Source organism: Meriones unguiculatus, chromosome 3, assembly GCF_030254825.1.
Source record: "Meriones unguiculatus strain TT.TT164.6M chromosome 3, Bangor_MerUng_6.1, whole genome shotgun sequence".
Lineage (NCBI taxonomy): Eukaryota > Metazoa > Chordata > Mammalia > Rodentia > Muridae > Meriones > Meriones unguiculatus.
In genome coordinates, this window is record NC_083351.1 from 54,663,546 (window position 1) to 54,687,281 (window position 23,736).

The window sequence follows — 23,736 nt, forward strand, 5'->3', positions numbered from 1 at the left end:
TATTTTATGAAGCACATACAGTAGTAGGTCACCACTATATGTTATTAATTTTTCTATGTCAGTTATTCTTCCTCATGTTTTCTCTTCTACCCTACCATTCCATCTCCTAATCCAGTTTAACTCTTTCTCATTCTGTTACTCTACACTAACTATTTACAACACTACATTTTATCTCTCTGCCTTTGAAAGCATCCCAGTTCCCCTTATGGCCCATCACTACTTCAAGACCTCTATTAATACCCGACAGATCCCGACAGCTTCAAACCTAACAACAAGTAAAGAAAACTTGTGATTTTTGTCTTTTTGTATCTGGATTCCTCCTCTGAGAAATTGTTTTCAGTTGTACCCAATTACCTAAAAATTACACTATTACATTTATATTAAAAAACTGAGCATCCCTCCATTGTTTTTGCTGTTTGAGGCTGTTGTAACTGTGGGGGGTCTTGTATTTACATATGTAATTTGCTACCTGTCCTATTATCATGATGAAATGCATTCAAATTTTGCTAAGAATTGCATTAAATCTGCGGATTGCTTTTGAAAAAATGGCCATTTTCACAATATTAATCATATTAATCCATGAGCATAAGAGATTGGCCTACCTGGTATCTTCATAATTTTCTTTTATCAGTTTCCTACCATTTTAATTCAACAGTACTTTTATTCCCTTTGTTACGTTTATTCAAAGATACTTACTTTGAAGCTATTGTTAATTGGATTGTTTCTCTGGCTTCTTTTTTTAAATTTTTTTATTAATTACACTTTATTCACTTTGTATCCCCCTTGTAGCTCCCTCCAGTCTCCCCTCCCAATCTCTCCCTTCCTCCCCCTTCTCCAAGCATGCCTCTCCCCAAGTCCACTGATAAGGGAGGTCTTTTTTTCCTTCCTTCTGATCCTAGTCTATTAGGTCTCATCAGGAGTGGCTGCATTGTCTTCCTCTGTGGCCTGGTAAGGCTGCTCCCCACTCAGGGGGAGGTGATCAAAGAGCGGGCCAATCAGTTCATGTCAGAGGCAGTCCCTGTTCCCATTACTATGGAACCCACTTGGACACTGAACTGCCATGGGCTACATCTGTGCAGAGGTTCTAGGTTATCTCCATGCATAGTAACTTGTTTGGAGTATGAGTCTCAGGAAAAACCCCTGTGCTCAGATTTTTTGGTTCTGTTGCTCTCCTTATGGAGCTCCTGTTCTCTCCAGATCTTATTATTTCCCACTTCTTTCATAAGATTCCCTGCATTCTGCCCAAAGGTTGGCCATAACTCTCAGCATCTGCTTTGATAGTCTGCAGGGCAGAGCCTTTCAGAGGCCTTCTATGGGAGGCTCCTAACTTGTTTCCTTCTTTCTCCTTCTTCTGATGTCCATCTTCTTTGCCTTTCTGAATGGGAATTGAGCATTTTAGCCAGAGTCCTCCCTCTTGATTAGTTTCGTTAGGTATACAGATTTTAGTAGGTTTATTCTATATTATATGTCTATGTGAGTGAGTATATGCTGTGTATCTTTCTGCTTCTGGGATAGCTCATTCAGTATGATCTTTTCCAATTCCCACCATTTACCTGCAAATTTCATGATTTCCTTGTTTTTTTTATTGCTGAGTAATATTCCATTGTGTAGATGTACCACAATTTCTGCATCCATTCTTCAGTTGAGGGGCATCTGGGCTGTTTCCAGCTTCTGGCTATTACAAATAAAGCTGCTACAAACATGGTTGAGTAAATGTCCATATTGTGTACTTGAGCCTCTTTTGGATATATGCCTAGCAGTGGTATGGCTGGATCTTGAGGAAGCACTATTCCTAGTTGTCTGAGAAAGCACCAGATTGATTTTCAGAGTGGTTGTACAAGTTTACATTCCCACCAGCAATGGAGGATGGTCCCCCTTTCTCCACATCCTCTCCAGCATGTGTTGTCACTTGAGTTTTTTATCTTAGCCATTCTGATGGGTGTAAGGTGAAATCTCCGGGTCATTTTGATTTGCATTTCCCGGATGACTAAGGATGGTGAACATTTCTTTAAGTGTTTCTCTGCCGTTTGATATTCCTCTATTGAGAATTCTCTGTTTAGCTCTGTATCCCATTTTTTAATTGGATTACTTGGTTGCCTTACCTTTATTTTTAAAAATATTTACTGTTTGAAACTATTACAATTATATCTAAAACATAAACTGTAGACATCACTATTGCTTTAAACAGGACTTCATCTTCTCCAGGATCTTTTAGATCTACCTGTGGCTATTTTATTCACATTTAACACATCTGTGATTGAGAGAGAAAATATTATCTAGAGTCTAGGTTTTAAGGAGTTTTATTAGGAGATTTAAAGAAGGTAAAATATTCCAGTATACATAGTTTATATGATAGATATTTTTTTAAAGTTCTACATAATTTGAATTTGGCAATATCGTTTCTTCTTCTTCTTCTTCTTCTTCTTCTTCTTCTTCTTATTATTATTATTATTATTATTATTATTATTCTTTTTTAAGACAAGTACTTGCTGAGTTGCCCAGGCTGGCCTTGAACTCATGGTCCTCCTGCCTTAAACTGAGCAGCTAGGATTGCAGGCACATGCCAAGCTCACAGCATCATAATTGTACCCAGGACAACTAGTATTTCAAGGTGGTATGAAATTGCATTCTTGGTTGCCACCTATGAGCAGTTTTTAACTGTTCAAAAGGGTTTTGAATTCTAGTCTTTGTTGGCTGCTGGCAGATCGCACTGCTAACTTTGCACATATTCTTGGTATGGGCATACCACTTATAATACTGAACTAAAAGTATTTCTGTCTTTCTGTTCAGCTTTCTTGAGCGAGGCGAGGACTTAGTGATGGTTATAATATTTTTTATTCAACTGAGTAGGAAATTATTTTGTCTAATATTTAAAAACAATTAGATTTTAATACTGTGCTCTTAGAATACTCACATATGCAACATACATTCTAGGATACTTACTCAGGACATCAGAGATATCACCTTAGAGTTTTAAATGCCGGTTACTGTTTTAGCCTATTGTTCATTATTTAACATTACATATAAATCTGTTATTATTAAAAAGGTTAAAGTTACCGGATTTCTAACTCACAGTGTTGGTACTTAGTTATTTTGTAAGCTAAGAGTTGAACTAAAGCATGCTTTGTTGAGAAATGGGAATGTCTGCAGATAATGAATTAGAAAGTACACTGGAAATATTGTTGTTGTTTTTCCAACTCTTGTTCCTTCTCCCCTCCCAGTTCTTGCTGAATCTTTCTCTTTTGGTGATGGGAATGGACCTCCCCGGGCCTTTGCATGCTAGGCAAGCCTTCTATCGTGGAGCTGAATCCCCAGCCCTGCGTCTTTATTTGGTTGTTTAAAGGCTGGGTATTGCTTCCTGGCTCTTCCTCCTCCCACTTTACCCTTAACTACAGGCTTTGCCCATGCTGCATCTTCCCCGACTTTAGCAAATTGCCGCAGCCTCCTTCTTTCCACGTTCTACAATAACTTCTAGCATCTTCTCTTCATTTTTGAAGTAAATGATGCTGTTGACTGTTAACGTGGCATCTCTCCTGGGGTTCTCTGTGCTTTTGGTTCCAGTTGCAGACGCCTCTCTTGTCTGGGGTGCCTGCAGCCTGTCAGGAGGAATACAGATGTAAGACTTTAATAATAGCGTGGTGGCTATCTCACCTAAATTGGATATGACAAGCCAGTTTATATAAAGGAGCTGTTTATGTTGTCTTTTTAAAAATTGACTTCATTCCATATGTTGGGCTAGGAAATAATTTTTCTCTAGGCCTAGACTGTTCTCTTAGTTTGACATGAATTTGCATTTTATTTGAAGTAGCTTCTATTAAGGTTACATGGACTTGCTCAATTGAACTAACTGTTAAAGAAATTTATGATGGGTCTTTAAATAAAGTTTAATATTTTCCTTAAGAATGATCAGATTTCTGGAGACTGGTAAATTCTTACTTTATTTCATGAATTTATATGTATGCCTGTTTCCACAGAACGTTTTATTATATTCATAATCATTTCTCACTGTGAACATGACTATTTTTCCATCTACAGCTTTGTATTAACCGTTAAAGTCCTTTTCTTTGTGAGATTCTCTTCCAGCATAGCACTTAGAAGAGCCCCAATCAGTCACTCTAACTTCACAACTGAGTACTCTCCCATGGTTCTATACGTGTGAGTGAGTGTCTCTCCTCGGCCAGGGGACCCCTGACCCCGATTTAAAGGGTATAACCGTGCAGGTGTTATAAATAAGCCAGTTTATCTAGAGTCAGCTACAAGTCCTGCTCACACCAAAAGCAAGGATCCATGAGCTCAATAAGTCAGGCTTGGGAGTCGGGGAAACAGTGGTAAGCCTGTTTGTAAACTTTGGGTTTCTGGACGTTAATTTCAGGCTTCCTTTTTGAAAGGCCAGCGTTTGTAGAGCTTATCCTGTCAGCACTACCTTGTGTCAATTGTCAAGCCATGTTTAGCGTGTGGAGATGTATTAATCTGCCACAGCCAGCACAGTACGAGGCTGGGATGAATAGAAGGCTCAAGCAGATGAAGAGGGATTAACTGTGTGTTTGAGCAAACTCTTCAATCACAGAAGCAGTGATTTTACAAAGGATTAGCTGCTGCTTTTATAAATATTGATTACTGATCTGCTGCTCAGAGTGGAGATGACATAACCTGTGCAGATGCTGTGGAGTGTGCTGTTGAAGTGGACATCATTCATATTAATGGATTTGTCACAGGCATAATAGAAACAGACAGATTTATTACCATAGCAGTTGCTAGAACTGTTATGGTTAAGATTGTGTCAGCATATCTATTAAAACTTCAGGATCTTAGAAGTTTACGGCTTAGCTATAAAACTCATTTCCCAGATGGAATTTGGAATACCAGTTAAAGCCTGGCACAAATTTTAATGCCTACTTTCACCTGAGTTTGAAGACATTTAAGTTGAGACAGAGCAAAAACCACAGATCATTTCGTTATTTGTGTAAAATGAGTTGAATATCTTTTATCCAAAACACTTGGAACTAAGAAATGTTTCCATTTTTTTTCTTCTTTTGTAGAGTTTGTATTATTTGTACATAATTAATGAGATATTTTGAGACTTGGGCTCAGGAGTAAACAGGAAATCATTTAAGTTTCATATACCCCTTATACACATAACCCCAGGGGGCAATTTCATACAGGGCCTTTACTACACCTGTGTTTTGAGGTCAGGTGAGGAATTTTCCACATGTGGTATCATGGCTCTCAAAAGTTTTGGGATATATAGCATTTTAGGTCAGATTTTCAGATTAGGAAAGTTCAACCTATATCAACAAATATAAAATCATTTTATTTGGGGGGGGGAAAGCCCAAGAAAGTGTCATGGACATTTGTATGGAAATGGCAGGCTGAAGCCCATTATTTACATGCTACTCTAAAAAGTTAATAAAAATAAAATGAAAATTTAAAAATAGGCAAAATGACTCTAAAACTCTCTAGTAAGAATTATCTTTCAGAAAAATATATACTTTGTTCTTTTTAAGAATAAAGAGGGTTCCCCCCCCTCAGGTATTTTGTATTTAGAGGACTGAGGTTTGTCTCTGGGGGCGAGCTGGAGGATGAACTGGTGGGAGGGGTGTGCCTTTGGAGGAAGGGTAAGGAAGCTGCTCCTCCTGCGCAGTACAAATGTTATCTCCAAAAACATTATCTGAAAAAGTCATAATTTGATAAGCTAATGCTTTTACCAGTTACTCATGTGTGGCATTACAGTATCATACCTGGTTTCTTGACTGATAATTGGATTAAATACTGAATTGTTACAACAGCATCCTCTGAAGAATGTGGTTTGTTTTTTTTTTTACTTGATGTGTTTCTTTACATTTTCAGTGTTCATTAGAACGTGATTGCATGAAATTTAAGCCTACTTATTATATAGAAACTTATTTCAGTTAATTGATTTAATTAATGACTTATCTTAATATTCATACAGAGAACACATTATTTATATACATTTATGTAACTTCTATTTTTACTGAAATTATGTATCATGGTCCATTTAGACATGATTTAATTACAGCCAAAATTTTGGAAAAATGCGTAATAAAATATCATATCTACCATCATTCTTTGTTGATTCAAAATAAACCATGGTCCATATTTACACATGGGATTTGAGTGAGCACATATTCTTATAATTTTTAAGAGATTTCTGAGCAGGGTATTTAGATTGAGCATTGGACTGTGCTGGCTCCTCAGTGTTTTCCCCGAGGAGCCCAGAGCTGCTTCAGCATGATGGTCAAGTGAGGCAGAGCAATGCTGTTTACATGGAGCCACACTTGTCACCTAGCACGCTGTTGACAATACTGCATCTTGTCCGAGTTTTAACTTTGGTGTTTTAACTAAATAGTTAAACCTTAATGGTGAAATTGCTCTGGTAACAACAACTCTTAACCAGAAGAGATCATAGACGGGGGGGGGGGGGGGGGGGGCGTGTCATCTCTGCGAGCCCCAAATAAAAAGCACCAAGTGGACATAACACTCATGCTTTCTCATGTCTTCCTTGGGATGAATACCACTGTCTGGATTTGATATGTAATTAGTTTTAAGAGATATACTAGAATTGAGTCACTAAAAATGGGTACTTTTAAGGCTATGTCTTCTGTTTCCACTTCTTTCTTTCTTTCTTTCTTTCTTTCTTTCTTTCTTTCTTTCTTTCTTTCTCTCTCTCTCTCTCTCTCTCTCTCTCTCTCACTTGATTTTAGTGGCTATAAAGTTTAAAACTAATTGGAGCTGGGTGTGGTAGAACACATCTGTAATGCCAGCTCTTTGGAGGCTGAAGCAGGAGAATCTGGAGTTTAAGGCACCAAACTTAGCTTGGGCTACAGAGTGAATTTAAGGTCAGGATGGGACACCTTGTCAGACCCTGTCTTAATAATCAGTGCAAGAATGTGCAGCTGCACTGGAGTGTTGTCATTGTTAAGGTGGCAGATAAATGTCAGCATGGCCTCTTGGCTTTTCCATCCTGATTGTGCTTTCTAACTGTCTTTTTCCTTCTGAATTTCCTGACTGTTCATCAATTCATTAACTGATTATGAACATATAAAAGAAAGGATTGTAACTGCATTCTTTGTCCCATCAGTGTCTGGTACATTTTGGATGTTCCAGAGTATTTGATTAGTGAATAAGCAAATATATGCAAATGGACGCTTAATACGCGCACACACACACACACACACACACTCACCACCTGCATCATTATTTGTACGCCTCTAATTCCCCTGTTTTCAGAATACATGGTTGCAGAACTGTATTTATCATCAATTTTGTGTTGAATGTTTTAGAACATTTTCATCAAATCCCATGAACAAGTTTTTAGAAGATGTTTTTTAAAATTATTTTTAGTTATGTGAGTATGTCAGTATATGGTCTATGCATGTGGGTGCAGGTGCTCTTAGAGGCTAAAAGATCCCAGATGCCCTGGAGCTAGCGTGACAGGCAAGTATGAGCTGCCCTGTGCAGGGTGCGGGGAACTGAATTAGGTTTTCTGCAAGCTCAGTACATGCTCATAACTGCTGAACCATCTCTGTAGCGCTACTATAAAAAAGCTTTAAAATAGTTTCTTCAAAAATTATTTATCTCAAGATAAAATAAAATTTGTATTTATTATTGTTGTTATTATCTCTCTCTCTCTCTCTCTCTCTCTCTGTGTGTGTGTGTGTGTGTGCGCACGGGTGTGTGTGTTATGCTGGGTGGATGTATGCAGCAGCACATGTGTGGGGGCCCTAAGGGTAACATTGTCCTTGGTTCTCTCTTGCCATGGCTTCTGGGAATCAAACTCAGCTTGGCAGGTTTTCGCAGCAAAGCCTTTATTCACTGAGCCTTTCCCACAGCCCCCTACGTTCATTTCTTAAGCATGCTATTCAGCACAATGCAGCTTACTTAAGACTCAACCCATGCATCTTAAAGAAGTACATCCCAGGCACTGCCTATGGCTCGTCGCCAAAAGTCTAGTGAGAAGGTCAGACTTGTGAGCGCACTGCAGCCTGCTGTTGTAGAGTTCTTCATGAGCTCCGCATACAGTGCGGCCTGCCGGTCAGGCTCACACATGCTAACAGGTTTTCCTTTTAAAGGCAAGGTCAGTGTAAGAAATAAGCTCATGCTAGGCTTTGATTTCCAGGTCCTAGGAAAACACTGCTGAACAGCATTTGTTCTAATATTGAAGGTTTAGTTGGTATTATCTGTTCCATGGCAAGAAATGCTTTATAATTCTTTCAGTTACATAACTGTACTGAAAAGATTTGACATTAGATCAGTCTCAGGAAAATGTGCTTTCATCTGTTCATATGAAACAGATACTTGCTTCAAAGTTTTACAGGCTAGCCAAGTATGTTACAATTGCTCCTGCTTGCAATTGTAGAGCTATGGAGGCTGAGACAGGAGGATTCCCATGATTTCAAAGACAGTCACTGAATCTAGACCAGCTGAGGACATGAAATGAAATCCTGTATCAAAAAACAAAACAGGTTGTTGGAGCTTATGCCTGTAATTCCAGCGCTCATGAGGCAGAGGCGAGCCTGGTCTACACAGTGAACTCACATTCCAGGCTAGCCAGCGCTGTGCAGTGAGACGTTGTCTCAAAACAAAACAAAACAAAACAAAAAATACCCACAAAATTTATGGGTGAAGGTTGACGTGGCTCTTAAAACTTTGGTTGGGAGAATGCTGTGAGGCTTTTCTGTGTTTAGCAAGATGCTGGCTAAACACAGCATTTGTATTGTCCTTATCGCGTTGAGATAAGTCCCCTGTATCCCCAGATTCTTTGGGACTTTTATCATAAAAAGATGTTGGATTTTTATCAGAAGCCCTTTTTGAAAGTAATGTGCTTTCTGATCATGTGCTTTCTGTCCTTGAATCTATTTATGTTGTGGATTACACCTATTGATTTACATATATTGAACCCTCCCTGCATCTCTTGGCTAAAGCTGACTTGATCGGAGTGGGTAATCTTTGTAATGTGCTCTTGAATTAGGTTTAAGTCTTTATTTGACAGTTTTTCATCTATATTCATCAGAGATATTGACCTATAATTTTCTTTTCTTCTTCCTTCCTTCTTCCCTTTTTTTTTTTTTTAACTACAACAAAACAGTGTTTTCCAAACATGACAGGGCAGTTGCATATATGAACTCAACAGTTGTGACTGCATACCAAAACCTTCATGCTCAAGTTAGACAAAATCCCACCATGGAGGACTGGGTGCGGAAGTGGGCACAAAAATCCCACTCCTAGCCGAGGAGCTATTGACAGTTGCTAGCCTCTAGGATAGGAAGAGTCAGTTTTTTCTCTAAGGGTCTGACTCCCAGTTGGCCAGCTATGATCCAGGGCAGGTCCCACACCCGGGAGTGTTTGGGCAGCTCAAATTGGACCTGATGCTTAAAAAAAAAAAAAAAGAGGAGGTGTGGGTGGACCTGGAAGGAAATGTGAGGGTGTTAAAAAAAAAAATATATATATATATATACACACACACATATATTATGTTAAATATATATAATATGAAATTCTCAAAGAATTAATAAAAGTATTTTAGTAAGGGTTTGAATAAGCCCATAGGTACTCTGTCAATGTTAGGGCAGGGAGATTGATTGATTGTTGAGGAGTTGAGGAGTTTATTCTTCACTCTTTTCATTTCTTTTCAAGGAAGTAGTCCCATCCTGTGGTGATGGAGTATTTGACTAGATCAAGCTTCTTTGACTCAGAGTGAAAGATCACATGAGCAAAGAACAGCCTTAAAAAAAATAATATATATATATATATATATGTGTGTGTGTGTGTGTGTGTGTGTGTGTGTGTGTGTGTGTGTCTCCTTTTTTTCCAGTGTAGACAGGAAGGGACTTTGAGTGTATGAAAGTGGTAGGAAGGCTATGCTAGCTGACAGGCTTAGTGTTCATGTCGCAGACTATGAAAGTGCAGAGTAAGAAAACAAGGCTGTAGTCGGCAAAGGTGAGGCTCGGAAGCTAGCAGGGCTCTGCATGAAGTCAAGACCGAGCAGCTATGACTCAGCAGCGAGGCACATGTTGTAGTGACTTGTGAATGGCGAAATAGTGGACCAGGCTCAGATTCCACACAGGTCGCCAGCTTTCTCAGAGCAAAATAAGAAGGGAGTGAATGGGGTGTCTATTGCGAAAATGTTTCTGAATCACACTGATCCCTTGATACCTGTTCATTCAAGAAAAGAGACTAAATGAGAAGCTAACTGTAAAACTAAGAAGTTAGAACTTCAGTTGATTCTTATTTTATCTTTCAAGCTTTAAAAAAAAAAAATTGCTGTGATCCAGGATAGACTTTTGGTCTTGTTGAAGGTAAGCAGTACTGAAGGATGCAAGTGACCTGTGGGCTCTGAGGCTGCTTGCCTCAGCTTTATCACCATCCCATGTACACTGACTCTGCAATTTTTAAAATTTCACAAGCCGTTAGAACTAGTGCAAAGGAGCCCAAAGCCAGTTCCCTGTCTTGAGTGCTTCTGACATACCACTGCTTCCCTGTCCGATGGCCTTTACATCAAGATTGCAGGTTGCAAAGTGGAAGGAGGCCCAGTCCTTGCATAGTTACTGTGCTGGGCTTACAGGAGCATGTCACCATGTCCAGCAACAGGGTATTAGCTCCAACGTCTAATAGTTTGTTTTGCCTTATAATAGTAGGACTGTCATAATAAATAAATAATCATTCAAAAACAGTCCAGTTTCTTTAGAATGTCAAAAGCTTGTAGCCTTTTAACCAATCTCCTGTGTATAAATGGAGTAGCCTACAATACAAGTTAATTTTTTTTCTCTGTGTTCTTAGTTAGGATATAATCTCTTTTTTGTTGTTGTTGCTTTTATCTTAAGAAAAGGAAATCATTTTAACTAGTTTAAAAATAACAGTAGCTCCTAACCTGGGTAGCTGCCAAGTTAGCTTCTCGCAGTGAGATGCTGTTCTGGTGTGAGGCAGGTGGCCTCTTTTGCTGCCTGCTGTATAGAGCTGTACAGCTGCCCGTCCCCCTCATGATGGTTAGCGTTTCTGCATCTGGAGAGCCTCTGCCCTTTGGTCTCATCTGCATCTTGCTGATGACATACTGCTGATCCTTGTGACGGGTCTAAATGATGCTACGATTCAAGTTTTTAAGGGGAAATTACTGCTTTTGCATATTATAACAAACTTCATTCAAAGAGTATTACCTCTGCTTATCATGCTACACAAATCATAAAGCTTTTCTTCGGGCTTAGGGTATATTTAAAGTGTTATTACTGATGAATTTTTGTTTATAAAAAGTGTACATGGATACTGAATCCTAGATATTGATCAGATAGCGATAAAAGTGAAATTTCAGTTAAGAACTTTCTTTCCTCTCCCTGGAAAGAAAAGATTTTATTTAAGAAACACGAGGTAATAAGAAATCAGAGTAAGTGTTGCTTATGAAAGATTTTATTGTGCTTTATTGGGTTAATCAGTATTTCTCTTCAAGTACTCAGGTTAAATGTTATATTCACCTTAACAAATATGTTTCTCTCCTTACCTTTTCTTCCCCCCTCTTTTCTTCCATCTCTTCTCTACCTGCTTCTGGTCAGTACAGTTAAAGTGTTAATACTTCAAGGGTTGGAAAGATGGCTCAGCAGGTAAGCACACTGGCTGGTCCAGGACCCGCGTGGAGGCTCATATCACATGTAACTTCAGTTCCAGGGGATCCCAGCTGTGCTCTGTCCTTCGGTGTTATTGTGCACACGTGGTTCAAAGACATACATGGAGGCAGAATACTCAGACACATAAAATAAAAAATAATTAAAAGTATTGTTTCAGAATAATTTACTCTTGAAATTTGGAGAAAATTTAAATTATCACTGTGTGTGTGTGTGTGTGTGTGTGTGTGTGTGTGTGTGTGTGTATCTGTCTGTCTGTCTGTCTACATTACCTATGTGGAGGTCAAAGGACAACCCACAAGAGTTCATTCTTTCCTTCCACTTTCTGTGCCCTGGGACACAGGTCATCAGGCTTGATAACAAACACCTTTCACTGCTGAGCCATCTCAGTGGCCCCAGAGAGCATTTGTATTCTGTGTTAAGATAGTCTATTTTGCCTAGTGAAGGTACAATGATTGTGGTACTCATTTGAGACCCAATCATTCCACAGTACCCTGACTAATTTAATGGTGGACCCAACTTGTTTTCCACTTAGAAACAATTTCTGTATTTTTTTTTAATTATCTATCTTCCTGCCTACCTACTTGGTTATCACTATTGTAAAGAACTGGGGGAACTTCTTTGAACACCAGTGACGTTACTGAATAACCTATCACATATTACCATGTGTTTCTAACTGACTTAACTCGCTGCTTAATCTTTATGCTTTTGGTAGACATCCACTGTTTGTTTATGCTGTTCCTTTTCGATGATCTTAGAATCTTTAATGCATTATAAAAACCTACAACACAAAGCAGCCTCACCCTCCTGATGTCAGGTTTCTCTGTGCATTCAGGTAGGGGGAGAGAATATTTGATATGAACTCAGAGACAAATAGTGTATTTGATTTTTGAGGAAAATCATTTTGGTTGACTTGGTGGGAATGAGAATACAAAAGTAAGAGTTGATGTGAACTGAAATTGTTGAGGCACCAATTCAACAGAAAGGCAAGGAAGCGTCTGTGGTTCACATGAAATCCCTAACCTCCCTATCTGGGATTTTTTTGTGTTTGTTTATTACAATTTTGTGTTTATTAAATATATATTTAAAGTATCACCTCTTTGAGATAATCAGCTGCAGCATATACTACATCTGTATTTAGGAACACGAACGCTTTTCTCTTTTTTAATTCAAGATTTGCAAAAGGAGAGAAGGGAGTCAATGGGATGGATTTGAAGCAAGGTTGCCAGATCTGATTTGAATAATTACGTAATTAAAGGTTGACACTGACTATAATAAGATGAGGTCAGCGCACTTTCTGAAGTGAACTACCACTGTCACTTCTTTCTCTCACTTTCCACAGGAAACCAGTTCCCTCCGATTGCAGCCCAGGACCTCCCTTTTGTCCTAAAGGCCGGCTACCTGGAAAAACGCAGAAAAGGTGAGCTATAGGGCTAATGAAAACACTAAAGCCACTCCCCCCCCCCATCCTAAGATAAAACAGATATGTGGCATGCTCCATGGAAGCAGTGTTCTCTTTAGGCAGTTGAAGGATGTAAGAACCTGTGGGGGACCTTATCCAATCATGAAATGCCACTTTCAGCTTTACATAGTTTTTACTAGCAAAGCATTAGGTCTGGTTTCCAGTGCAGCCTGGGATATTTAGAAGCAACTCAGGAGCAGCATCCTACTAAATCTTCGAGGAAAGCTTCAGGCCATGATGGTGTTCGCAAGGCTGGGGTTCCTCACCATTAACCCAGGTGGACTTCTGCACTGACCAGTACACGCAGGCCTGCTGTGGTTCAGAAGAGCCTGGCATCCCGTCTGCAGTTGTCTGTTACTCATTCAGTCTCCCTCTCCATTGGTCTCGGGAGCTGGGACTTGGCCAGGTGGTCTCCTTTCAGCACAGAACCAGAACGAAGTCTGGAGGTGGTGGTATGATACAGGAACGAAGGCAGGGGTGCTCTGCAGCTTAGCTTAGCTTGTTGATGCGGACCACCGGAGCACATTCTATTTGCACTTAAAAAATCTTTTAAAGCTGAAAGTTAGAGCTGAAAGGGGTAGTAGAAATGATCCAAGTCAACAGTCCCCTTTTCCTTTTATGACAGATTTGAGAATCAGACCCCATGGATTAGTTATATCAAGAATGTGCATGCAGATGCCTTTTGAGACCGTGTAGGGAAAGTTCGGTGGCCGAGCAGCTGATACCATCTTAAGTGTGGTGGCCCCCTCCCTACTGGACTTTAGCCATTGCTGTTGCTGCTGTCTGACAAATTAGTGTCAGAGGTAAAAGGAAGCTCAGGTATCACATTAGCAAGCTTTCCCTCGTGTGGTAAGGAAATGGATTTGTGTAAGTCATGCATCCTGTCTAACCTGCTGCTTCTCCCGCTGTTTGCAGATCACAGCTTCCTGGGGTTTGAATGGCAGAAGCGCTGGTGTGCTCTCAGCAAGACGGTATTCTACTACTACGGGAGTGATAAAGGTAGTGTTGGTATTTACTTACATCAGGTTCTGTTCCATGAGTTTGTGATCACTTTCCTACCGAGTAAACTAAAGACAAAATAGAGAAAAAACTGGGAATTTTTGAGAATTATAGTTTAAGACTAATTAATTGATAATTACCTTTCATTATTTGACAAATGTTATCAATTCCAGACTTCCCTAAAACTTAACTCACTTGTATTTTTATGAATTATGAATGAAAGTAAAATAATATCAGTCACATGGCTTTTCACCTTAGTAAGTATTAGTTATCTGGGCTACAGTTGTAGAACTTGAGAAAAATGAGGACCATGATGACATGAGATAAAAATTTTTGAAGACAGAAAAAAACTTTTTTTTTTCAGGTAAAATTGAACAGATAAAGAACTTTCTTTACAGACACCAACAGCAAAAGCAGTCATGTATTGAGTTTGCTCTAGGCCAGATCCTGTCTAAGCAGTCTCTCTATCTCAGCAAACCAATTAACATAGCTTGCTTAACATTCAGCGCTTCTCTGAAGTAGCTCACTATTAGCCTATTAGTTTGCTTATAATGTTTTATTAGCATATAATAATTATATGTAATTGCCACAACCCCTGTGGCTTGGGTATGGTTTTGGCAATTTTCCATGGGTCTGAGGTATTTGGCATTGCTGTGCCTCTCCCCCTCCCCTTCCCTTCCTAATTGCCCCTCTTCTACTTTCAACATCTCCCCCCCCCTCTTGGCCCAGTGAGTTTCATTAGGGGTTACAGCAGCATGGGCACCTTACTAGTGCACATACCACCAAAGAAAATGTCCCTGCCTCTCCCGTCACCATTACCTGCATATGAATCCGCAGGCAGCAGAGCCCTACGGGCTGGCCCCTCTGTCTCCTGTGGGCATATCCACAGGCCCAGGCTTTTTATCCCATTCATCTCAACATTAGGAAAGCAAAGGGCTGAGAGGCTGTTTGCACAACACCCACTCACAGAGTGGTAAACGCAGGCCTGGGATTTGTCTACCACTCAGGTTTGTCGCCACTCCTGACCCTGTGTGAACATCCATACTTTACAGTTTTATCTATTAACTAATGCACATCTTAGTTCACATAATTTGAGCTCTTATTTGAATAAGTGAATCTGCAAAATATATATATTTTTATATATATATTACATATTATATATTCCTATATATAATTATATAAATATATCATACATATTTATATAATTATATTATATATTATATAAATATATTATATATATATGATATATATATTCCTAGTTGTGCTGTTTTTCCAAGGGAAAGCAGATCAGAAGGTGGGTATTCTAAAATAGAAGTCACTGCTCGTAGAGGTAAGCAATAGCCAACATGGTATACATGGTTAAAATATATGTATTATGGAGTCATTGTCTTACACAGTGTGTGTGCACTAATACATTTTTATGAAGTGTTCATACACGTACATACACAAGTTTGTATGTGTGTAGTTTACACAAAACAAAAAGCATTAGTGAAAAATATCTAAAATTAGTACTGTCCTTAATGAAAACAAGAAGAAATGAAATACTAGGTAACAGTCACTTCTAAAATGGGTGCCATAAGGAGGCAAAAAAAAAAGAAAAGGGACAAAAGCCCACTGCCACTGAATATAATCTTCCCATAGAATTGTTATTTCTGGGTGTGGTTTGGAAATTTATGTTTTATTTAGTATTATTTGTAGTTTGTAGAGTGTTTATTGGAAGACTGACCGTCTCACTTTTTGGTTGGTGAGGTTAATGACTTCAGATTTCAGTGGCCATTTTGGTCCTTTCACTAGTGTGTCGCATGTAGTGATGGCACCTGTGAGGTGGCCACAGCTGACAGCTATGCATTCCCCCTCCTGCTTGAGCAAGAGGTCCTGGTGTCCAAGCTCATTTATGATCACCCCAGATCTCAGCGTGAATTACCATTATTCAAATGTGGTTCTCTATACTATTATGAGTTTTGATCAAAATATTACCATTTGTCAAAAAATAAAAAGTCCTTTTCACCAGACTCAGAAAAGGGAGTTTCAAACACTTGTGACTTTGGTTCAATTAGGTTTCCCATTTCTGTGTCCTGAGGGTCCGTGATTACTGATGTCAGTGTTAGCTCAAAGCCAGCAAGTCTTCCTCATACCCAAAGGGACGTTTGTATTTATATTTTTCTCCAGAGGCCAATGTCATAAAAGAAATTCTGGCTGGAATCTTTGAGGTGGTATAGCTCTTCCTGTTCTTATTGCTAGACCTTACGGTGCTGCCATCCTTAGCATTTGCACTTTAACTGCCTTTCAGCCCACTAGTTCCCTCAGCCATGGCATTTTAAAAGTTAGTTTTGCCACATCCCGTTCTGTGTTGGTGCTTGAAGACCTGGCCTCTTTTTGCACTGCCGGTTGCTCTGTGTCTTCCCATGTGTTCCAGGTCTGTTTGCAGTATGCTGCTCCTTGCTGTCATTCCATTTTGTTCCTGGTTTGTTTGTAGCATTCTCTTCTTCCGGGAACCCCTGTCCTTCCTCTTTAGGGACTCTAAAAACTTTGCCTTTAATTGCTTAGTTCTCATGATCCCAATTTCCAGCCGCTTTACATCTTTTTTTTCTTTTCCAGGAAAACATCAAATAACATTTTAATTTTCTTTTGAGTAATGAAGTAGCTGAGTTGTACAGCTTTATTATGCATCTGAACCATTACATACACTTGGAAAGAGCTATTTAGATATATGAAAACTGTAAGCCTCTAAGTAAGTAGGATTGAGATAAATGGTTCACGGAGCCACAGGGTGGGGCTGATACCGTTCACTGGGTTAAACCATACTTTGTTTTACTGTTTTGACACATACATAGCTCACATTTCCTACCTTATTGTGCATGCCAAAAACCATATTGACCTATGAAAGTAGTAATGGCTTAGAAAGAGTACTGTCATCCTCCAGGGTATGTAATGCACTTACCTCTGTATCCATAAATATGTGTGTATTTATTATTCATAGCCATTCAGATCCTTAAGTAGCAAATACATATAGTACATGTTTTATCACTGTGTGAAATCCCATCCATCCTCTCATCTCCTTCCTTTTCCTGTGACTGTCATGAGTCTCATTCATCAAGCGTTCTACATCCTAGATATTCAGATTCCCATCAAGGCATTCATTCATTCACTTACTCACTTATTCATATTTTTATTTGGTAAACATTTGCTAGATACTTAATATAATAAATAGCGGGGATCCAAAGAGCCTTAGAGGTGCTCACTGCTTGAGTTGTGTGACTATCAATGAGAAGCATATAAGAGGCTGTGAAAAGGCGGTAGGAGCTAGAAAGATAGACATAAATTCAGTGAGGTATAATAAGTAATTTAAGTTACGTACCTTTCGATCACAAAGGAAAGAAAACTTAACTGCCTTAGGGGAAACTTCATTGTGATAAGGACATTTTATTAGGCCATAAAGAATAAGTTAAAATTTACTGTGTAAAAGCTGTAATTTAAATTTTGTCTGTCCAAACGCTGTTTTGGAGTCACTTCCAAGGAGGTGGTGTAGGATGTAGGGCATTTAGAAGTGATTGGACCACGAGGGCTTTACACTCAAGAATGTCACGATAAACATGCTCAAGTGAGCTCCTTGCAAGGCCACAGGGTTTCCGCCTTCTGGAGAATGCTGCAGCAGAATGAATACTTGAAGCAGAGGCAAAGAGCCCTGCGGGACCCGCTGGCACCTTGGTCTTGGACTTCCAGTCCACTAGGACTTTGAGAAGTAAATTCCTTTTGTTCAGAAACTGCTCAGTAATGGGTGTGGCAGCAGTGCAGGTGGACAAAAAGAGAACCCCAGGTGAAGGAAGAGCAGAAATCTAGCCCTGTGGAAGCCCATGGATAGGGTCAATACAGAGTGCCAAGCCGGAACAGAAGAAGGAGGAAGGAAGGAGCTGCAGGAGATTAAAGATGTAGAACAGAAGGTAAGCCTTCTGAGATTTTGACTAAGGATTTTCTTTTACTATGGGCTTCAAGCAGAAAGCTCTATGATCAGAATTGGCTTTAAGGACGGCCTGAGATGGAGAGAGACTGTCAATAGATCCATTTAGGAGAACGTAGGGCTACTAAGAGACAGAGCAAAGATTGAATACAGCTCTCTAGGTCCAGAACTGTGTTTTCCCCACAGTTTGTGATCATTATCCAGCACTGCAGAGTGCCCATAAATGATGGCTCAGTTAGGAGCTCCTTCCAAACCCTGGGTTTTGTTTTTTGTTTTGTTTTGTTTTGTTTTTTTCTGTTTATTTTTCACATGGTCCTGAATCAGCACATGAGATGAAATTTGTGTTTCTTCTCTTTTTAGGAGGAATGTGATGGGCAGGCCATTGTACCTATGTCTTTTTAGATCATAAACTGCCTTCCTTCTCCCCAGTTAGAGAATGCACCAGTACAATGTAGTGAGTGACAGCTACAAGTAGTACTGGTCCTGTTAAGCCATCCCAAATATAGACCAAAGTTTCTTTCATTTTTTTTTTTTGTTGTTTTATTTCGGGTGACTGGGTGTTTTGCACCCATGTTGAATGCCTGGCACCTAGGCAGGTCAGAAGAGGGTGTGGATATGGAATTACAGATAGTTGCAAATTACTTTGTGGCTGCTGGGAACAAATCCAGGTCCTCTGGAAGAGCAGCCAGTGCTCTTCACCACGGAGCCAGCTCTCCAGCTCCTGAAGGCTCTTTTGTACATCATGTTGTGGTAATTTTTCTGCATAAAATTTTGGAACAGAAAATCAGCAGAAATTTCACATAACAAAACTAAGGATTTATAGAAAAAAAAATTTTCATTAAATGAACCTTCTTCCTCTCTCACATCTCACACAACTTTATCATTGACAGGAGAAAAATAAGAGACGATATTTCATTTATTCAAAAATTATTGCTGTGTGAGGACATCAATATTGTATCATGATGACACATGACATGTGTGAGAGAATTCTGGTATTTATAAGATGTATATTATAATTTTGTTTTATTTTGTATGTGAAGGACACTTTTATTCTAATCTACTTTACCTTTTTATAAAATCAGAAAATGTTTATAGGCTTTTGAGTCTTTCATATGTACTTGTCTTTTAGGCAGCTTAAAAAATTTATAATATTAGACATATAATATAGGATAATAATACTACAATCTGTACACCTAAAGAAGCTAATCAAGAAGGAGAACCCTGGGTAAGATGCTCAATCTTCATTCAGAAAGGCAAAGGGGCTGGACATCAGAAGAGGGAAAAAACATGGAACAGGACAGGAGCCTATCAGAGGACAGGGCTTCTGAAAGACGCTACCCAGCAGGATATCAAAACATATGCTGAGACTCATAGCCAAACTTTGGACAGAGTGCAAGGAATCTTATGAAAGAAGGCAGAGACAGAAAGACCTGGAGAGGACAGGAGCTCCACAAGGAGAGCAACAGAACCAAAAGATCTGGGCACAGGGGTCTCTTGTGAGACTGATACTCCAAACAAGGACCATTCATGGAGATAACCTAGAACTCCTGCACAGATATAGCCCATGGCAGCTCAGTGTCCAAGAGGGTTCCCCAGTAATAGGAACAGGGACTTTCTCTGACATGAACTCATGGGCTGCCTCTTTGATCACCTCCACCTGAGCAGGGAGCAGCCTTACCAGTCCAAGGAAGAAGACGATGCAGCCACTTCTGATGAGACCTGATAGACTAGGGTCAGATGGAAGGGGAGGAGGACCGCCCCTATCATTGGACTGGGGGAGGGACATAGGAGAAGAAGAGGGAGGGAGGGTGGGATTGGGAGAAGATGGGAAGGAGGCTACAGCTGGGATATAAAATGAATAAACAATAATTAATAAAAAAATTAAAATTAAAAATTAACTTGATACGTGATGAAAAAATCCATAAACCTAAAAATCAGTATTAGAGTAGAAGGAAATAGCTGTCATTAGCTTCATGTATTATGTTTTATAGTAGGTCAGAACCAATTGGGTTTTTTGGTTTGTTTGTTTGTTTGCCTTTAATGTCCTGAACTAGAATTATGTAAAATTAAACAAAAAATTGTATGAAGTTAAATTAATGATCAATGGATTTCATTATCTAGTTTCTCCTGATAGTCTTCAGTTCTGTGGACATGAACTCCAGGAGTAGGATAGAGACAAGATTAAAGTGTGAAATATAATCTCAGGGAAGTTTAACAGAGGGATAGATGCCTCAGAACTCCCTAGGGCAGCAGTGTGCTATACTACAGACTAATACTCAAATTGAGACTGTTAGATCATCAAGAAAATGCTAAAGTATGTTTAAAAGACATTGTGAAATTAGGAAAGTACACATCTTCGAAAGGTTTCCATCTTAGGGACTATTTTAGAAGTTTGGAAAATGAGCTCTTGCTGCGTGTGAAGTTCACAAAACCAAAATCTTAGTAAATAAATCAACATGGCTTTGATTCCTTGATTGACATTTTACTGTTTTTAACAACCTGTGTCAAGTCACCAGGTGTCTTAAAGCTATCCCAGAAAGCACTGTGAGACCAATATGTATACACACACACACACACACACACACACACATACATGTGCTCATGCTGTGCATAGTAGATACATATGTTGATATAGCTATATACAAATGAATGATTATATAATGCTGGAGTTTTTTTAGAAGAGAAGCTGGAGCATGATTGACCTAACAAGAGCTGCACCCCTAAGATTACATGATTTTTTTCTTTATGTGTAATCGGCTGAGTAGATTAAGGGATTCGTTACTCTTTTATACCTGAAAATTTATTCTTCAATTGAGTATTTTTTAAATTATTTTATGTGTATGGAGTTTTCATATATGTCTGTGCACCTGGGTGCCCCCAGAGATCAGAGACCCCCCAAAAGTGGAGTTACAGCTAGTTGTGAGCCACAGTGAGGGTGCTGGGAATCAAACGTGGCTCATCTGCAAAAGAACAAGTGCTGGTAAACGCTGAGCCATCTCTCCAGCCCCCAACTGACCATTCTTTTAGAAATGCTGTATTTAATATTCATACACACCTATAATGTATTTGGATAAAATCTAACCCCCAATTCTTCCCCTCCAAATTCTCCTCAATGCTTCATCACTTTTTCTTCCAACTTCATGTATGCTCTCTCTTTCTCTTTCCCTCATCTCTCGCTCTTTTTAAACACCCACTGAGTCCATTTAGTTCCGCATGCATTTATGTGGATGTCTGGTCATGCACCTACCATAGTTTGCGTAGCCTCTCAATGCTGGCATCCATGAAGAAAACTGTCCCTCCCCTAGTATCCATCATTTGCCAATAGCTCCTCATAGATGGGACTTCATATGCTTTTCCTTATCCATGCAGGGAGTTTTGGCTGGTGTTGTTCTGTGCATTTAGTCACAGCTGTTGCAAGTTCATGTGTGCAATGGCCCTAACTTGTCTGGCAAATACTCTTTTGCTAGGTATCTACCGGGTCTGGTTCTTACAGTATTTCCACACCCTCTTTCATAATGTTCCCTGTGCCATGGGTAAGGTTGGGGTATTTGATATAGATGTCTTCTTTAGATTTGATCATTGCTCTCTCTCTCTCTCTCTCTCTCTGTGTGTGTATGTGTGTGTATGTGTGTGTGTCTCACGCGCACACACGTGTACATATTGACTGGTTATATGTCTCTGCATTAATTGCTGTCTACTGCAAAAGGAGTTTTAACTGATAAGAGATGAGAGATCACATAAAGATAAGAACTTAGAGAGCAGTTTATTACAATATTCATTTAGAATAATAGTAATACCAGTTTCTCTGACCTAGACAGCCATAAAGTTTTGACTCAGTTAATGGGACCAGGCATTTACCTGGTTAAACAATAACCACCCCTTGTTCTGCAAAGTATGGCTTTGAAAAGAATGAAATGTTCTTTTGTTTTATCTTTAAATTATTGTCATGTTTTGTTACTCATCTTCCAGAACTCCCCCCCCCTTTTTTTTCGGTATTGTGTTTTATCAGTTGTCAGGTCTGACTTAATTCCTTTTATACCTCTTCTTTCTTATTCTTTTTTCTCCCTGCTAAGGTGCTTTTAAGGACAGTCTGATTTTATTTCCAACAGTGTTAATTCTGCTTTTTATTACATACTTCTGATAATAACAAAGCCTTTGTTTAGCTCCTGAATTTGTTTTCATTTTTAAGAGTATTATTATTATTATTATCATTATTATTAGTGCATATGTGTCTGAGTGTGAGTGAGGGGGTGCCTCAAAAGACCAGAAGAGGGCATTGGCTCCCCTGGAGCAGGGGGTGGACATGCAGCACCCAACATTGGTGCTGGGACCTGAACTCAGGTACCCTGGAAAATATCCAGAACTCTTAATCCCTAACGATCTCTACAGCCCCAATTTCTTAGACATTATTTTTTTTTAATTTTCCTGGCTTTATTTTATTTTATTTTATTTTATTTTTTCTGCCTGTGTTAGCAACTTCTCTTTTTATTAACTTTGCATTGTTTCTCTATTAAAGCATGCATGGGGTTTTGATTCTTTTTATAAAATATGCAAAGCACTGATCTCAAGTTACTTTGGTTTCTCCTAGTTTGCTCATGTTTTTTATATTTTAAGTTGTGTAATTTTGTAATGGGAAGCATTTCCCTTTTCTTTCTTTTTTGAATGTGGGTGTGTGCATATCCTTTTTTAATCCAGAGGACAGTGTCAAGTATCAGTCCTCAGGAGGAGCCATCCACTTGTCTTTTTTTCTCAGGAGAAGGGTATGTGCAGTTGAGTACATATGTGGGTGCACATTCGAAGGCCAGAAAAGGCCTTAGGGTGTTTCCCTTTATTACTCTGTTCTTACTGCTTTCAGTCAGGTCTCTAACTGAACCAGAGACTCACCATTTTGGCTAGCCAGTGAGTGCCGAGTATCCACCTGTCTTAACCCATCAATGGGGTTACAGGCATGCCTGGCTTTTTTTTTTTTTTATTTTTAATATTAATTACGGTTTATTCACTTTATATCCTAGCTGTAGCCCCCTCCCTCATTCCCTCCCAACCCCACCCTCCCTTATCTCCTCCCTTGACCCTCTCCAAGTCCACTGATAGGGGAGGTCCTCCTCCCCTTCCATCTGACCATAGCCTATCAGGTCTCATCAGGACTGGCTGCATTGTCTTCCTCTGTGACCTAGTAAGGCTGCTCACCCCTCAGGAGGAGATGATCAAGAGCTAGCCACTGAGTTCATGTCAGAGACAGTCCCTGTTCCCCTTACTAGGAAACCCACTTAAGTAATCAAATTAAAAAGTGGGGTACAGAGCTGAACAGAGAATTCTCTGTAGAGGAATATTGAATGGCAGAGAAACACTTAAGGAAATGTTCACCGTCCTTAGTCATCAGGGAAATGCAAATCCAAATGACCCTGAGATTTCACCTTACACCCATCAGAATGGCCAAGATCAAAAACCCCAAGTGACAATACATGCTGGAGAGGATGTGGAGAAAGGGGAACCCTCCTGTTGCTGGTGGGAATGTAAATTTGTATAACCACTTTGGAAATCAATCTGGCCCTCTCTTAGACAATTAGGAATAGCGCTTCCTCAAGATCCAGCTGTACTACTCCTGGGTATATATCCAATAAATGCTCAAGTACACAACAAGGACATTTGCTCAACCATGTTTGTAGCAGCTTTATTTGTAATTGCCA

At 39.4% G+C, this 23,736-nt stretch overlaps 1 protein-coding gene across 2 annotated transcripts in view; it reads left to right on the forward strand.

The window, feature by feature from the left end:
• Skap2 (src kinase associated phosphoprotein 2) overlaps nucleotides 1-23,736 on the forward strand; it is a 159,925-nt gene that overhangs the window by 82,513 nt on the left and 53,676 nt on the right. For both annotated transcript variants that reach the window (XM_021632801.2, XM_021632800.2), the window contains exons 5-6: nucleotides 12,973-13,050; nucleotides 14,008-14,091. In XM_021632801.2, coding sequence (XP_021488476.1) covers nucleotides 12,973-13,050; nucleotides 14,008-14,091 — 162 coding nt within the window. The remainder of the gene's footprint in view (nucleotides 1-12,972; nucleotides 13,051-14,007; nucleotides 14,092-23,736) is intronic.